General features: G+C 44.0%; 1 protein-coding gene across 19 annotated transcripts in view; it reads left to right on the forward strand.

The window, feature by feature from the left end:
- TENM2 (teneurin transmembrane protein 2) overlaps positions 1-14,586 on the forward strand; it is a 1,291,038-nt gene that overhangs the window by 1,164,089 nt on the left and 112,363 nt on the right. For all 19 annotated transcript variants that reach the window (XM_053907069.1, XM_053907085.1, XM_053907075.1 and 16 more), the window contains one exon: positions 12,628-12,774. In XM_053907069.1, coding sequence (XP_053763044.1) covers positions 12,628-12,774 — 147 coding nt within the window. The remainder of the gene's footprint in view (positions 1-12,627; positions 12,775-14,586) is intronic.

The raw sequence follows: 14,586 nt of genomic DNA on the forward strand, positions 1-14,586 counted from the left end.
AAATGTCTGTTTGGGGGAAGTGACTTTTCTTAGAAGCACAGTCAGTGAGAGGCACCAAGTCTCAGGCAATGTCAACTAAAGCAAGCAATGCCAGTGCATTTGTGAGGAGCCAGGATTCTCATCCAAGGGTATTTTTGGATCTGCGCTGTATTATTCAGTACACACAGGGTGACCTCTGAAGGCTCCAAGTCCTTGCATGTGCCATTAATCATGCAGGCATGCACGGCCATACATCAGAACTTATTGGAGCTCCGGAAAAGCTAAACAACATTTCCCAGAGCCACATAAAACCCAAGCATCTCTAAATCAAGACGCATTGCAGGGCCTCTCTAAGAGGTACGTTCAGTAGAACTGGAATAGAACTCAGGCTAAATCCTGGCGGTATGGAATCGGTGACATGTGCCAGGGCAGAGACAGAAGCTTGTTGGGGAGGGATAGCAGAGGGAGATGAAATTCTGAGGTGGTTAGAGATGTGAGCGTTCCATCTACAAGGATTATCGATTTTTCAGCTTTATTGGAAAAATCAGTCATGCTTTCTGCCTCCTGGGGATTGCTGTGCTGCAATTTGGGAGTGCGTGCGTGCGTGTGTGTGTGTGTGTGTGTGTGTGTGTGTAAACGCTGCAGGTTAGCAGCTGAGGAGCAGGTCCCATTCACCATTCAATTATCCATTTAGCTAAAATGTGACTTTACAGAAACATGCTGCTGTTTTGCATGTCTGAAATAAATTTGAAAGGAGGGATTTTTGTTTCTCTGTAAATGAGAGGATTTTCGAAGAGGAAACTCTCACCTTCCTAAGGGTACATTCATTATGCAAAATGGAAGAATAGCACCTAACAATAGCATAGGCCAGATTTTTAAAATTCTGACTCCTGTTCTATATTTTTTCAGAAAACAAAAACTTCCTTATTTTTTATACGTGCCACACATAAATGTACCTCCTGATTGAGACTTAACGCAAAATTTATAAAGAACATATAACAACCAATGACCTCCCCCCAGGTTATTGGTCACCTAAAAACTGTGTTAAGAAAAGGATTAGAAAAATACATGCAAACAGAGATTCAAAGAACAGGAAAAGTTCATGACTCAGGGTTACTTGGGTCACAAGGATGGGAAGGAGTGAATGATAGAAGGTGCTGGATTAATGAACAAGGGCAGGGCTGGGAGATGCCATTTCAGCCAGAGGAAAGAAAAGAAAGTGAAGAAGCAAAGGAGAGATTGAAATGTTTTTGGTGTTTCTGTACAGGTAGATGGTAACATAAAACAAGATAAAATACAGCTACTGTATGAGGTCATTTGATACACAGTGTTTTAAAAACAAGTCTTCAGATAATTTGGAGGGACTAGTTTGTAAGGAAGTCTTGACAGATTAATAAATATAAATATATGTATATATTTATATACAGAGGTGGATAATTGATACATAGATAGATGATGGATAGATGGATGGAAGGATAGACAGGTACATAGAGCTTTTTAAGTGTGTTTGAATGCCGCAATTCAGATGTGTCAAGCTGATCTATGGGGATAAACAGAGTGCAAAGGGATTAAAAGTCCAGCTGCAATAACCTGGGAGGGTGTTTGGGGTTGGCCCAAGGAAGCTCTATTGCCAAGAACTAGATGAAGCTGGCAGACTAAATGCAGCCTCTTGGTCTGAAGTCATTACATCAAGAAAGTCAGGGAGGTCATTTGCTGGAGCTGTTCTGTGTAACACTGGCAGCCCTGAACCTGGAGAGAAAGCCTGGGTGACTTTGTAGTTCTCTGCTCTCCTCCACCCATGCTACCCTCTCCCTCCACTTCTGCATGTTGCCTTTAATATGGAAAAGCAACATGGAGACAAGGGCAGAATCACCACAAAATCCAGCCTCTTCAACCTTGTTTATTTGCTGATTCCCACCTCAAGAGTTTAATCTGTACTCTTAATTTAATTGTATCATCCAGAGTGCTATTTTCTGGACAGTGTATTTTGTCCTCTGCTCCGCATCTGTACCACAAGTCTTTCTATTGGAGGGATGTGTAGGGAACCCTAAAAACATATAGAATTAGTCCTGCCATGTTGGGTCACAGTAGCAGACCCATGCCCCACCAATCCACCAGTATGACTTACAGAAATTATCCATATGGCCTCCTCCTGGACATCCTCTCCGACTCTATCCTTGCCACATCCTTGGTCTGTTCTCCTAGCACGAAGGAATCCTTTAGAAACTCAAGTCAGATCAAGTCACTCTTCTGCCGCATGTCCCTCAGTGGCCCCCTTTCCACACCCCAGGCAGACCACACGTCTCTGTTAACATACTTTTCTGAGCCTGGTTGAGATGTCCACTCCCTGTGACTTCAGTTTCACCTCACATTCCTCTTACATTTTAGGGGGGGCTTCTTTGGATAACATGTCACATCCATTATGTGATGATCTTACTCATGGAACTCTCAGGAAATTACCTCATTTTTCTCACTTCCATTTCAGTCTTTGGAGGGCATCTTCCTGGGGCCTTTGCTATACTGACTGTACCGATCCCGTTTTGAACCATAGTGTACAGTCTTTCCTCATTGCCAAGCGAAAAATCAAAGAATTCCCTGAGCCACATAAACATTTCTGCTATCATTTGAGGTTACTTTAAACAACGACAATAATATCAGTTTTGAAACATTTACTATGTGCATTTACTTAAAATTTACACATCTTGCATTTTACTAGATGCATTTACATATCTTTATCCATCATGCTAAGCATGTGATATGTATTTTCTCTTTTAAAGGCCAACCAACCCTCTGGAAAAGGTACTTTTATTGTCCTGGTTTTACAGATGAAGAAAGTAAGGAATAAAGAATTTATCATTTTTGCCCAAGATCATGCAGCCAAGGGGTGGAGCCAGGGTTTGAACCCAGGCAGGCCGGATCCAGAGCCCATTTCTTTCACACACTAAGTTCTGCCCTGTGACTACTGAGCTGACCTGGGACTTTGGCCTGAGGAGACACCAGTATGTTTTAGGCGCCTTCCCTCTTGCCCTTGGAGGCCTTCACCTCCAGCCCTACCTTCCACCTCTATCATCTCCAATGAAAAGATCCCAGTGCTCAGTCCCTGTCCTTGATGATGACCAGTTGTCCAAGTTGCCTGGGACTAAGAAGTTTCCTGGGATTAGGGACTCTTAGTGCTAAAACAGTTTCGGGTAAACAAGGACCATTAGTGACTCTGGTTGAGAACAGAGGCTACAGAGTCTGTCTGCCTGCTGCCAAATCCTGGCTCCACCACTAACCAACTCTGCAAATTTGGCCAAGTTAATTCACTTCTCTGTGCCTCTGTTTCCTCACTTGTGAAATAGGGGTAATAATAGTACCTACACTATAAGGTGTGACATTGAAATGAGCTAATGCTTGCCGGGCACGTAAAAGAGGGCCAGGAACACAGAAATGTCTACATTGGGGGCCTGCTGTTGTTATTGTTATTATATTAAAAGCATGTTAAAATCCAGAATTTAAAACCCATAGTCTTGAGATAGATTCTAAACCTAGCTCTTTTACCATCTATAAGAAACAAGCATTCAAGATTTCCTTACATTTCCTAAAGTTGTGCTACAAACAGCAACAACCACCAAATACACAGCAATTTATCATTGGCCTCCTTTTACACTAGTTAAAAGAGAGCCGTCAGCCCTGCAGTAAGTAACGAGTCCGTGCCCACAGGCCTCCTAGATGTTATTTGTATTTTTATGACCCTCCTGTGGCTATAAGGATGCTCAGTGGGTATAGAAATTGGATGGTTAAAAATAACAAATAAGAAATCAAAGTCGCGTCTTTGTCCCTATTTCCATACCGGTTAGGTACCACATTCATTATTTGCCAGACAGCTGTGGGAATAAGCAACATAAGGTACAACAACTTGATTATTCTCCAAGAACCAAATTAAACCATTGGACTTTCTTATTATTGTCACCCATGCCTTTGTGTGACTCTTGTCACCCTCTTAATCTACCAACGTGCTCTCTTCTACCTCGCTGGGTGCTCTATTCTGTCTCTTTCAGTCAGGAGGCGTCAGCTTCTTCCAAGTTGAAAGGCACGGACCTACTCCCGCACTTATTGACAGTCACTGTCATCAGCTTGGTTTTGGACCCTGTGCTGCAACCAGCTGTTTCTTTTGCTTGGAGAAGTGCCATCCAGCCAGGGGCTTGGGATGTAGACTGCGGGGAGCTTTTACTTTTACCTGGCTGCTGAATCAAGGGCACAGTGAAACAGCAGAAACACTGCACATACGGTCTATTTATGCATTCATTCAACAAATACCTGTAATGCTAGGCACTGGGGTGTGTGCTGGGAAAACAGCCATACACAACAGAGTCGGAGTCTTTGCACTCAGGAGGCTTAGAGGCTCCCAGGATGATGGGCATTAAACTGCTGGTTCTCACTCTCAGCCGCACACAGGAATCACTTGGGGAGCTCAAAAAAAATAAAAATACTGATGCTGGAGTCTTATCCTCAGAGATTTTGATTTAATTGGGGTGCAGTCTAGCATCCAGATTTTTCAGAACTCTCAGCCAATTCTAATGCACACCAGGTTGAGACGCACTGCTTGAAACAAAGGATGAATTGGAAGTGAGACAAGGCAGGAGCGCTATAGGAGGGGGAGTGGGTGGTGCCATGACATCACCTAGTGGGGAGGACCCCCAGGCTGGAAGTCAAAAAGCCTTCTGAAGGAGCACTGGCTAAGCCCAGGATGAATGGCTCTAACCAGAGTGCAGGGAGTGTTGTTTAGGGACCGGGAGCTGCAGAAGTCCAAGAGGAGGATTCAGGCTGTGTTCTAGAACCCAGCCAGGCAGTGTGGCTGAAGCTCAGGGAGCAGAGCCTGATGTGATGTGACCTGAGAGGGAGAAATGGACAGGGCCAGATAAATGCAGGGCCTTTAAGGCCCTTTTAGAGGTTCAGGACTTAACCCTAAAGCAGTGGTTCTCACACAGAGCAGACATCGGAATCCCTCCCTCCCCAGGGCTGGTTAAAATGCAGATTTCTAGGCCCCACCCCCGAGGTTCTGATTCAGTAGGCCTGGGATGGAGCCCAAGAATGTGCATTTCTAATGAGTCCCCAGGTGACATTGATGCTGCTGGTCCCAGGACCACACTTTGAGAAGCACTGTTCCTATCTAATCAATTGGAGAAACCCCTGGTGCATTTTCAGCAGATTTCAACATGGTATCAGTTGTTTTTGCCTTAGCAACATGGTGATGTTTTCCCAGCACTAGCCCACGACATCCTCCTGTGTTAGGTGAAGTGGAATAAAGAGGATGTTCCAGAGGAAGAAGGCAAGCCTCCCCCAAGGGAAGCATAGTCTTGTGTGAAACCCTGGTTCTACTGGGTGACAATGATTCAGTCTTGAATTCACTAAGTAATTGGCAGGAGCTTCCCCCTTCCCAAGAAGAGCTATTTCCAGTTACTGTTGCCTAAACACTGTTTCCTCCCCCCACCCCCCATGATCTTCTGCTGGTTCAGAAAAACAAAGTAATAACAGGAGCTTAAAGCATCAAAACAGTTAAAAAAAAAAAAAAGATGTATCTTCCTTTCCCCTTTTCTCTCCAATGTGGAAGGAATTTGTTTTTAAGTTTACCATTTTCTCTGAGGCCAAGGCTAAGCCTGCTGCCTTCCTTTTCCTGGGCAGACAGAAATGATGCTGATCAGTGAGAATCCAGGTGCATCCAGGAAACGTGCAACATAGACAGCTGGATCCAAATTTATGTCCCCTTGCACGGAGGCTCTGCTGCTTCTGTTGCTCCTAAGGCTGAGGGGTATGATTTCTGCCTTATGAGCAGAAGATGAGCAGTGGACCATGGAAAGGATCACTAGCCTTCCCAGCCATCCCTACCCAGCATCCCCCATATGCTCTCCTACACAAACCCTTTAAGACATACAGAGGCTGCTGAAACAGAGAAAAACATCTGTCTCTGGATTTGCCATGTCTTCCCTAACAAAGCAGAAGCAGCCATTCAAGTACAGGTTCATGGCTGAGTTTCCATGCCAATTTGTACCTAGAAACAGAGTCCCTACATAGCTCCCTCGTCCTCACACAGGTGAGCAAGAGGGACAAGCACTTCCATTTTCTGGGTACCAGAATGCTTCTTTGGCAGCCAATCTTCTAAAATTAGTTTGAGCTTTCCCCAGAGTGTCTTGAAGCACCAAGTTAATTTTCTGAGTGTCTGCCACTGCTGTTTAGTATAAATGGCTGCTGAACCCCTGGTGATACACAGTCCCCAACACCTCAGCTATTTTCAATTCCAAAGAGTTCTGGAATGCAATGGAAGACTCTATTACATATTTCCAGTGTGTATCCACTTCTCAATTCCAACAATGCCCAGCTCTCAGAAAACAGTGATATCTAAAACAATTGAAAGAGAGGGGTTCCCTAATTAAGTTAACATGTCAAAGTACAATCCTGTCCAAGAGAAAAAGCCACCATTTATTCTACCTTCAACTCTCCTGCCCCTCAGAATTGCCCTTAGCTTCAGTGGGTTTTCCTTTCACTTACCCAGACCAACTTGGCATTGCTGGGTTCTTGGATGCAGTCATATACTGAGAATACCGGAGGTTTGTTTGTTTTTTTTTTTTTTAACCTGAAACAGGATAGGCTTGTGTTTTTTATCCTGACCTGGAGGTAAGGCAAAGAGAAATAGCCTGCACTTATAACTTTGCCCCAGAGAAAAGCCCAGCACTAACTGTAATGTTTGCAAGAGCAGCCATATCAACACGAACTACAAGAGCTACTATCTATTGAACATTCACAATATACCAAGCTCTATGCTAAAACCTTTACCTGTATAATTTCATTTCACCCCTCTGGCATCTGTACAAAGTATCATCATCACCTTTGTTGAGTTATTTATTCAACAAACATTTAATAAATGCCTGTTATATGCCAACTGTTTTTCTAGACACTGAAGATATCTCAGTGAACAAAAGAGACCAAAGACCCAGCCTTCATGCAGGTTATATTGGGAAGGACAGTAAATAAGATTAATTTGTAAGATACAGAGTTTTACCAACAGGAGTAAGAGGTGAAACACCAGCTCAAGGTCACACAGACAGCAAGAGGCGAATCTAGGTTTTAATCCCAGAATTTTCTGACCCCAACCAGGTTAAGGTTTTCCCCTTGATTCAGAAGACTTTCCACCAGGGTTTATTCCAGGATGCAGTAGCTCTCCTAATGGTCTCTTGAGCCAAGCAGGGATCCATCACTTTTCAAGCTTTCCTGTCATCTGTCCTCATTTATACACAGCCTGTTTTGTGTTTTCACCTTCATTTCTATCTGGGTAGGGTGTGCTTTTCTAAGGTGTGCTTGATGCTGAATGTTAAGATCTTTCTTCTCTTTCTACACCCCTTATACACTACATACCCCTTACACTCCTTATATACTATTAGCCACTTATTTCTACCTCTAAATTGCTGCACATGGCAGAACATTCCTTGATGCTTTTTTAGAAAAGCCTTTTATGGTAATTACAGCTTTCTTCAAGTGCATTTATGCTTCCCTTTTTACTGTACTTTAGACATTATTTTCCTCATGCCTAACATTTGTTAAGACAAAAAGCCTGCCTACCTGGTAACTGTGTCATTGGAGGTTTTTGTTGTTGTTGTTGTTGTTGTTGTTGTTGTTGTTGTTTGGTTTTGGGGTTTTTTTTTTAGTGTTTGGAATTCCATGTGTAGTAAAGTCTTGGAAACAGTTCCATTTCCACTCTGCCAAAGATGTTGGAGATTCTGAGTTCAGTTAAAAGTCATTCATTCATTTCCCTATTTATTGAGTATTAGCAATCCAAGAGTAAACAGGATAGACATGGCACCTGCCCTGACATATTTACTTCATAACAGGAGTGCCCAGGGAAGCTGTTCAGTTGTACACTGCATAAGTCTAGAGGCACCATTCAAATTATAGTTGGCTATGTACACATTTATTGCAATAATTTTCTAGCAAGTGACAGTAAAATGTCTTAAGGAGTGGCTGCTACATGGATGCAAGTATCAAGGAGATGCTAGACAGTTCTGATACAGTGTGGTGGATATGGTAGGATAGGATAGGGTAGGATAGGATAAAGTAAGGTGAGGTAGGATAGGGTAGGCTAGGCTAGGCTAGGGCAGAGCAGGATAGGGTAGGGCAGGGTAAGTAAGGGTAGGGTAGGGTAGGATAGGATAGGGCAGGATAAAAGCACTATCACAGGTGTAGCTAGCCTGGAACTGGGAGCTTTGGAAAGTCTTCCTAGAGATGACTTCTGGGTGGGGATCTGAAGAATGGTTGAAGTTAGGCAGATGAAGAAAGACTGAACAGTTTTGATCTGACCAAAGCCTAAAGTGATACAGAGATGGGCTGACATGAGAACCAGTTCACATAAGGTCTGTAAGCCAGGTGAAAGACTTCAGCCTCTACCTTGGGGTCAATGGAAAGCTGTGGATGTGTTTTGTGTAGTTTCCTGAACATAGAGAAGTGGATGGTGGTGCAAGACTGGAAGCAGGGAGACCAGTTAGGAGGCTTTCACAAGAGTCCAGAGCAAAGATGAGGAGGCTTGGATTAATGCAAGGCAGTGGGGGTGGGAACAAAATGCAGATTCCAGAGATATTTAGGAGGAAGGACAAATAGGACTTCTTATTGTTAAGATAAAAATCGGGCAGGACTTGGTTGTTGACAAGGTATAAGAGATGACAGAGGTGGTGGAGGACTGTGGAGGGTATTAAGAATGACTCTAAGGTTGTGGCATTGGGGTACATGGAGGTGCCATTCATTGATCAATGGATCAGAGTTTGGGAGGTGGGGGTAAAGAGGCCAAATTCTCTTGAGTTTGAGGTACTTGTGAGTGAACAGATGGAGATGTTGAGATGTGAGTTGGAGTCCAGGTATAGACCTCAGAGGACTGGAGGTAAAGATTTGGGAGTCATCGGAGTATAAGTGTGAGTTTTGGGTTGTTGTTTTTTTTTAATCCCAAATTTCTGCATTAGGTCAATTTTTGTCAAGGCAAAAAGCCTGCCTACCTGGTAACTGTGTTGATGGATTGTTGTTGTTGTTGTTGTTGCTGTTGTTGTTGTTGTTTTAGTGGTTGAAATTCTGTATGTAGAAGTCTTAGAAACTATATCATTTCCACCCTGCCAAAAGCATTGGAATTCTGATAGAACCAGCCCAAGATATCACTGATGGCCTTGAAAGTTCTCTTTTGATCTTTGAGAAGGGGGCGCCATATTCTCATGACTCTCAGAAGAGTTTATAGATAAGGCAGGCTGAAATGATACAGCACAACCTGACTGGCCATTCATTCAAGCATCTACAATGTGCCTGACATGAGGCCAGCAAACAAGGAACTCTCCAGTTTCATGGAGTTGAGGGTCCAGGGCAAGGTTTCTCAACCTTGGCACTATTGACATTTGAAGCTGTATTGTTATGCAGACTGTCATGTGCATTTTAGAATGTCAAGCGGTACTCCTGACCTCTATGCACTAGATGTCAGTAGCATCCTCCCCAAGTTGTGATAATCAAAAATGTCTCCAGACCTTGCCAAATGTCCCCTAAAAGAAGAAAAAGGAACTAACGAGCCTCAGTGGAGACCCACTAGCCTAGGGTCATGATAGAACCTGGAGTCTCCAGACAGCCAGCTGCCTAGCTGTGCAAAGAATGAAAAAATGTGCCTTACCGCATTCTATATCAGTGATCTCAGAGGTGGACACTGAAGGAAGTCAGCAGTGCTAGCCTGAAATCCAGAAGACTCCATATGGGAGATCTTTTGGATCCCCAAGTATGAGCCCATAAGTCCATTCCAACTTTAGTTGTAAAATCCTCTCCAGAGAAAAGTTGCCACCTGACGCCCATTTGCCCTCCAGACTAATTACTTCCTACATTTTGTTTTTCCTTAAGCAGAAGCTGGCTTTGCACTTTACAAACACAACGAATCACCTCCTCAGAAGGCCATCAGCCGAATGAACTTGTGCTGGGGATAGCTTGGGGTTGCCTAGCAACACCACGCACCTGCCAAGGCTACTTTCCTCCTCTTCAAGCTAAAAGCAAAGTGCTGTCCATTAATTCCCAGCTAACCCGAAACTTCTCAGAGATTTGCCAGCTTCCCACTGTTCATGTTTTCATCTTCCTCATATGATGTGGAGAAAACCTGCTACTGTGGTCTGTTTATCTCACTTCGGTTGGTTGGGGGGAGGAAAAAAAATCAAAAGAGAAAGGGGGAAAAAGCTTCATTTCAATCTAAGAGCACAGATATTTTGAGTGCCTATCTCTGACTGACATGCTAGTGTTCTTTGCAAATTTAAATTTTATGTAGTCGACGTGGGTTTCCTGCACAATGAGGCTTCTGTTGAGACTTTGGGTGTGATTTTAGTCAAACATGAGACCTCAAAGTGGCTAAATAACAAAGCACATATAATAGATGGCGTGCTGAGCAAATGTTGCTAGGTCTGTCATTTAGTGTATTCCCTGTGATCCATTCAACCAAAACTCTACTGGTGGAAATTGTAAAGCTGGAGGTGGCTGGAGGTTGGAGATACACTCTTTTCCTTGAGAACCTCTGAGAAGTCCCTTGGGCTTTTTCTACTGAGTTTCATTTTGCTCCTGTGAAATGTTTGTGGTAATTCTCTGAAACTGATGGCTTCCACTCCCAGAACACACCCACAGTATGAACAAAGGGGATGTCAGCGGTTCTCCAGGCAGGGCCATGGTCACTTCCTTGGTAAGAAAATGAATGGAAATTTGGGTCTGGGATCTGTAAAAATAAGTGTGGATACCAGCAAGTCTTCTTGAGCTATGCAGACACTTATGCTTTGTTTGCATCCTGGATTTAGTGCTGGGCTACACAGCAAAAGGAAACAGGTTCTCTGGTAACAGTCTCCTGTTTCTCCTCTCAAGCCAGCTCAGCTTCCTCACAGAGACTCCCCCAAATAGAATTTCTCCTCCTTTCCTTATCCTGTTCTCTCAGGTCCTAACCCATACCACTATCTGGAAAGGATGGGAGGGAATAATTTTCAAATGTAAGATATCTTAAATAAGCAAATTTCAACTCATTTTCAGACACTCCAGACCTTTCCTCCTGGGGGGAGTCCTTTCAATTCCCACCACTGCCACATGCACAGATTAGGTTTGTTGGCATTCTCACAAGGGAAACTCAAGAGAGCTAAAATGTCATTCTAAGGCCTGTGGAACCCTGGAGAGAGAAGTAGGGGGAGATGCATGCTTTTGATTCAGAAGACTTGGGCCAGAATGGTTTCACATCAATTGCCTCTCTCATTGCAAAGCTCTTCATCCCCTCACAACAGTCCAACCTCCCCCTGCCCCGCCCGCTGCACTTTGTGTGGTTTAAAACTAGATATAGAAAGAGCTGGAGATAGATATGGTGACAGAGGTGGAGATAGAATTAGAGATAGATATTCAGGGAAGTTACATTCTTGGGACAATTAAATTAGTGGTCATTTGGGGTATATTTAAATGAAGTAAGAAGAACATAACTAGGTTGCAGAACTCTGTAAATTTACCAGAAGTCACTGCGTTGTGCACTTAAAACAGGTGAATTTTATGGTATGTAAATTATGGCTCAATAAAGCTGTTAAAGGAAAAATGAAAACATATCCAGGAAAGCTTGCCAGCAAGTAGGTTTTGGGAGTGTGGTGATATCCTACCAATTCAGTGCTGCTCTCCACATCCTATAAAGGGTGACAGAGGCTCTGCCGGGGGGAAGGGGGGAGACTTTCCCCTCCCTTGTTAGTGCTCCCTGCTACCCTTCCTCCTCTTCCCTCACCCGGGCTCCTGGCACCCAAGCTCAGGTCAGAAGAGTGGTAGGTGCAGAGTTTTGGGGTGCCGGAGCGATTAGGGAATTAGGTAGGCTGCTGATTTTGTACTCCTCCCCACCGCAGGAAAAAAAAAAGAGGAAAGAAAATATTACCACAAAATCGGAATTACTCGAACACCACCTCATTCCCCACGCACATACACATTGCTCTCTTTTCCCCATTCATGACACTGAGTACCCACTCCTTCCACAGCCTTCAGATTCAGCAGTATTTTTAAATCATGATATAAATAGGTTGAGTGATAAACAGCCAACATTTTAAAGTGCCCCTTAAAACTAAATATTACAAAAATATGAAAATGGCCCAGCAGAGCCATCCAGTTCTTGGTCATAAGAAGCTTGTAATAATCATACATAAATGTATCCTTGAGATTCTGAATGATGGAGGGCACTTTGCCTCCATCCTGGGTTGATAGGGAATTTTCTCTTTTCTGCAGAAGGTACTTCTAAAAAAAAATGGAGGAAAAAAAATTTTTTTTGGAGGTAGCCTCACTTTTGAGCTACTGGCTAGAAATAACAGCCTACCTAGGCTTTTAAGCTCAGAGCTGGTTTAGTTTTCTGGAATATTCCCCACTTTGGGAAGGTTGCCTCAGACCCCTTCACACAGGTCAGTGTCATTGGGGATCCCCTGCATCTGGGACCCCACTGTCTTGCAACTGCATGCATTGCCTGCTTCCCTGACTCTTTCGAAGGCAGGCACGGGCCCCACTCTGAGGCTGGCCCAGTGGCTGCCCTGCGGCCTTGCTCCCCCTTTGCATGGCTCCCCTGCAGCCCCAGCATGGCCTCACGTCCCTCCTTCTCATCCTCTCCATTTCTCCAACCAGATGGCTGCCCTGATTTGTGCAACGGCAACGGGAGATGCACGCTGGGTCAGAACAGCTGGCAGTGTGTCTGCCAGACCGGCTGGAGAGGGCCCGGATGCAACGTTGCCATGGAAACCTCCTGTGCTGATAACAAGGATAATGAGGGAGGTGAGCAAGCGTCTTCTAATTCCCAGCCCCTCAAGAGCAGAGCATTGTGTATACTTCCGTCATGAGTCATTTTTTTTCCTGAAAGACCTCCCCTATACTATTGTCAAATGTTGTTGTAACATTTCCTTTGAAGCAAATGCAGCAGAGAACGGGGGAGGGCGGGGGCATCGTTGGGCGGGGGGGGGGGGGGGGGGGGGGGGGGAGGGGCTCCTGGAGACAAGGCTGAAGGCACTGGGGTTTGATGCTGGCTTTGGATTGGCAAGTAGCACCACCACAGAAAGGTGGCTGGGCCCTGGCTCTGCCTTTGGGTCCCTGCTCCTGCCTGACCCTTCAGGGCTGGAAGTTATAAACAAATCGATGATGATGATCACAATATGTGCTTCACTCTGTGCTCAGACATCACAGGCAATCCCTTCATTCTTACAGCCCTTTGAGATGTTACTTTACAAATGAGGAAACTGAAGCTTAGACCATAGTTAAGTAACTTTATAAGAGCTACCAATAGTAAAATTGGGACGCAAACCCAGATCTGACTCCAAAGTCCACTTTCCAACCAGTGGTTGGCAAACTACGGACCGAATCCAATGCATTGCCTGGCATTATATAGCTAAAAACTGGTTTCTACATTTCAAAAGGTTGGGGGGGTGGGGTGGGAATCTAAAGAACAATATTTCAAGAGATGTGAAAACTGTGTAGAATTCAAATTTCAGTGTTCATTTATGAAGTTTTATTGGAAGATAGCCTATTGCCTATTAGTTTATGTATCACCCTCAAAGGCAGCATTGAATAGTTAGACAGAGACCACATGGCTGATAAAGCCTAAAATATTTACCCTCTGGCCCTTTATAGGAAATTTGCCAATCCCTGTTCTGAACTTCTGAATTGAATTTTCTTTCCTGTGTTATTCCCTGATGAAATGGTAAAATTCTGGGGCTAAATGGAGTTGCAGTAGCATAGGGGCTGTGTGATTTCCTAAGAATGTGGAGCAGTGCTCCCTAGGATTTGGTACAGGTGTGTGACCCACTCCCACCAAAATTACTAACTGGTCAGAATTCTCTCAGAGTGCAAGTTGTTTCAGAGTGTAAGAGGATCCATGCACTCAACTATTTGATTTAATAAAAATGTGTATAGTCCCACTCTGTCAATCCCTGTGCTCTGGAAATGTCATCTCCTGCCCTCATGACCCCAAGGTCAGTTTAGGTAGTGTCCAGAAGGGGGTGTAATCCATCAGGGTGATGGTTGAAAGTGTTAGATATTCTATTTTTACTTTTCCTCGTCCTCTTAATAGACACTTTGCAATTTCCATAATATATTCTTGCTGTTATACATGTACATAATGTGTAAATAAGCTAACATACATATAATGATAGGAGTACACCAATCAAAAAAGTTTATAGAGCCAATGTAATTTACAGAGCTCCCATTCATTCATTACCTTACTGAAACAGAGCCAAAACAGAAGCCACTTTAATTCATTTTTGAATGAAGTGAGGCATAACTGCATATATCCATACATTTTTTTTTTCCCAAGACTGAGTCAAAATCACATTACCTATCCTGACAAGGTTCAGTTTTTGTTTTTTTTTTTCCTGGTCCCTGGTGATTTCACTTAGCAAAGTGGTTGCTTACAGATAGATCAGCTCCTTCCTCTTTCAGAAAGGAGCTGCTGCTCTGGTGCCCTTCCCCACTGCAGATGTCAGCAGGTAAAAGCCTAGCAAATGGCTGGAATGCTGCACATAGGGAAGGGGGACTCAGTCTCCCCAACATAACCTGCACCATCTACGTCCTTCTCCACCAGCCCTACCCCTCCCT

This window comes from Panthera pardus, unplaced genomic scaffold (genome assembly GCF_024362965.1).
Source record: "Panthera pardus isolate Hobbes unplaced genomic scaffold, ASM2436296v1 HiC_scaffold_2, whole genome shotgun sequence".
Taxonomy (NCBI): Eukaryota; Metazoa; Chordata; class Mammalia; order Carnivora; family Felidae; genus Panthera; species Panthera pardus.